This window comes from Brassica oleracea, chromosome C3 (assembly GCF_000695525.1).
Source record: "Brassica oleracea var. oleracea cultivar TO1000 chromosome C3, BOL, whole genome shotgun sequence".
NCBI lineage: Eukaryota > Viridiplantae > Streptophyta > Magnoliopsida > Brassicales > Brassicaceae > Brassica > Brassica oleracea.
In genome coordinates this window covers 52,799,177-52,802,379 of record NC_027750.1, presented here as the reverse complement: position 1 = coordinate 52,802,379, position 3,203 = coordinate 52,799,177, and the positions used below count along the sequence as shown (strand labels likewise).

General features: G+C 36.3%; 1 protein-coding gene across 1 annotated transcript; it reads left to right on the top strand.

Moving 5' to 3' along the window:
* Positions 1–1,221: 1,221 nt before the first annotated feature.
* On the top strand, positions 1,222–2,942 carry LOC106330909. Its single transcript, XM_013769297.1, has 5 exons — positions 1,222–1,762; positions 1,854–2,358; positions 2,459–2,548; positions 2,635–2,814; positions 2,910–2,942. Exons 1-5 carry the CDS (start codon positions 1,290–1,292, stop codon positions 2,940–2,942), a joined length of 1,281 nt encoding a protein of 426 aa, XP_013624751.1. The 5' UTR covers positions 1,222–1,289.
* The last annotated feature ends 261 nt before the right edge of the window (positions 2,943–3,203 follow it).

Below are 3,203 nucleotides of genomic sequence, written 5' to 3'. Positions count from 1 at the left end.
TTTTTAGCTCATTGTGGAGAGAAAGTGAGAGATATGTTGTGTTTAGTTCACAAGAATGGAAAAAGAAGAAGGGTAAATCGATTTTGGGAGCATTAAGAGCTTCAAATTGGTTGTTCATGGTGGTTGTGGTATTGATGACAATGGCAATCTTGTAATTACTTGAAGATGATGAGGGTGAGAGAGTAAAAATGTCATTTTCGAAAAAAAAAGAAAAAAAAAATTGATGGCATTTTCGTAAATTATATGAACTTGTGGGGTGAATAGGGCAAAACCAATTTTCAAAAAAAAAGGAGGTTAGTTTTGTGTTTGACTTTAAGTTATAGGTCAATTCTGCAAAAAACCCTATATTATTTAGGTAACATAATAACTCAATAATATCCATACCATAAAAAATATATAAATTTATACATTGAACAATAAATATAATAACAAAAATAGTTATTAAAAATGTTTAAAATATATGTTATCTAAAGAAAAATACTTAACACTAATTGTTAACAACAAATTTAAACCGATTATAATTAATAAGCTATATAAAAAAGATTAATATGTTCAAGACATATTTATAGTTCTTAATTATTTGATATCTATCATTTTCTCTATCAAAATTTAGTAGAAAAATCATAATTTCATAAAATTGTAAAACAATAAACTTTAAAAATTGGATTAAAAAGTGACAAATTATGAAACTATAATAATTTAAATCAAATCAAATTATATATCAGTCATCCATCGGTTCAATATGTTAGTCTCGAGTTTTAGTGATTTCTTTAATATGAATATTTTTAAAAATCTAAATCGAATTATCGAATCACCGAATTAATCGACTTGACCGCGGGTTCGGATCGAATTTAAAAACACTGATTTAAATGCAAAAATATTTTACACACAAAAAATTCTTACAAATTAACAAAATATTTATTAAGTTATTTGTAGAATTTGTTATCATAAAATATTATGCGCTTTCAAAGCGTGGATAAAAATCTAGTATAATGTTATGCTACATTTAATACGTCGGACTACACTATATGGTTAAATTTAGTGTAACTAAAATCTTCTCAGACAAAAATAAAAAAATTCTCGGACAGGGAAAAAAGAGAATTGAAAACGAATCAAATCCATAATTAAAATATATATTCCCCGTTTTTTTTTTTTTTTTTTTTTTTTTGCTAAAAAAATATATTTTCCCCGTTGCCTACTATATATACACAAACATTCTCTCTTCACTCCCATAGTCTCTTGTCTTAAGAAGTTCGAGTGACCGGAGAAAAAAAGACTTCGCCGGCGAAATGGACGAATCATGGCGTAAGAAGATGGGTTTAAACGTTGATTCATTCTTCTCCGTTGCTCGACGATCCATGGACGCTCGAATCGACGCGGAAGATTTCGCCGACGTCTTCGGCGGTCCGCCGCGTAGCGTCCTCACCCGAAAATTCTCCGGCGACTTCTCCCGTTCCGACTGTTTCTACGACGAGGTTTTCCTGTCCCCTGGAATTTCCTCCGGCGGCTCACTTCCGTCTTCTAAATCTCACGGCAGAAACTTAACGGCGTTTAGGATCCCCTCCGGCGTAGATGAATTTTACGACGGCATCTTCGGCGGTCGCGGTGGGGCGGCTAAGAAGCAAAGCACGCCGGCGATTCCGAAATCTAGGTCGAATTCCTCGTCGGTGCTCACGTCCGAGGAGGTGAGTCCTCACTATCCGCCACCGGCGGCGACGTCCGGCGATGACGCGGGGTTTTCTTCTTTTACTTCTAGACTCAGGTAGAAAAAAATACTATTCTACCATCCACTTCTGTTTAGTTTCTGAGGATAGCTCCGTAATTTCGGCATGCTCTGTTTCTTTTTTTGTTAGACCGTTAAACGTCCCGTCGAGAAGTCATAAGCGGGAATCTAAGAAACAGAGTTTCCCGGTGTTTCCAACATCCGGAGATTCGTTCTCCGGCCACGAAAGATCAGATTTTTACTACAGAAAACCATACTTCAGCTTATCGAGAAGATCCTCGCCGGAGACCATGGGCTTAGATCCTAGCTCCTTCAGGAGAATTGATGATTTCGGACCGAGTTCTCCGGCGTCTTCCCCTGTTTCTTCTTTCGTCTACGAAGAAGAAGACACTGAGACGAAACAGAGGACGAAAGGAGACTGTAACGTCGAGGAGGTAGAAGAAGAAGAAGACGAGATGAGCTCTTACGTGATTGAAATAAACTCAGATCGTTTTGATCGAGGAAACTCGGATTCGAACGACATGGATGAAGCAATAGCTTGGGCTAAAGAGAGATCTCAACGGCCAGAAGCAAAGCAAGCCCAAGAAGAAGACTTAATGGATTCAAGAAGTGAAGAAGCCAAATCAGAAGAAGAGGTTGGTTAGTTGTAATTTAAAAAAAAAATCCGACAAAACCAGTAACTTAATGTTCTCAGTTAAGTAAGAATCTGATCATGTGAGAGTTGAATGATTGCAGATGGAGATGGAGATGAAAGATGAAGAGATAAGAATCTGGTTAACCGGAAAAGAGACCAACATTAGACTCCTCCTCTCAACTCTACATCATGTAAGTCAGAGTTTTAATTGGTTAATTTGTCTCAGACCAAGTAAACCGGTCACTGATTCTAACCAAACCGGGAATTTTTCATTCAGGTTCTATGGTCAGATAGCAACTGGCACGAGATTCCTTTGGAAAATCTTCGAGATGGATCACAAGTTAAGAAAGCTTACCAAAAAGCTCGGCTTTGTTTACATCCAGATAAACTTCAACAGAGAGGAGGAACTTCACCTGTTCAGAAGTCGGTCGCGAGCAGAGTATTCTCCATTCTTCAGGTACTTAAACCGAGCAAGAACCAAGATTAGTTCAACTTGTAAGCTTTGGTTCTTGTTATGGTCACCAACTCTTAGCTGACATTTTGGAATTGTAGGAAGCATCGGCTGTGTATGTAACAAATGTATGACTCTCAAGTTGAACCGGAATTCATAAATCATTTTCCGGTTTCTATTAAACCGGAAATGTTGGTTTAAAATGTAAGAAGAATAAGAAGAGGAAAAGCAGTGTTCTTATATATACAGAAAATAACAAAATGCTTGAAAATTACATTTTTCTGTCAACGTTTTAAATCTACATTAAAGATCAATTTAATGCGTCGGACCTGAATAAGAAAAAGACAAATGTTGTAATTGTTAGTATTTTAATAATAGATACAGAGCAAACAACA

Bases quoted from the DNA above. Each gene is read 5' to 3' on its own strand.
- LOC106330909 (XM_013769297.1), top strand. From the start codon at position 1,290: ATGGACGAATCATGGCGTAAGAAGATGGGTTTAAACGTTGATTCATTC. The intron at 1,763-1,853 runs GTAGAAAAAAAT...TTTTTTTGTTAG, and splicing joins TCTTTTACTTCTAGACTCAG to ACCGTTAAACGTCCCGTCGA. The intron at 2,549-2,634 runs GTAAGTCAGAGT...TTTTTCATTCAG, and splicing joins TCCTCTCAACTCTACATCAT to GTTCTATGGTCAGATAGCAA.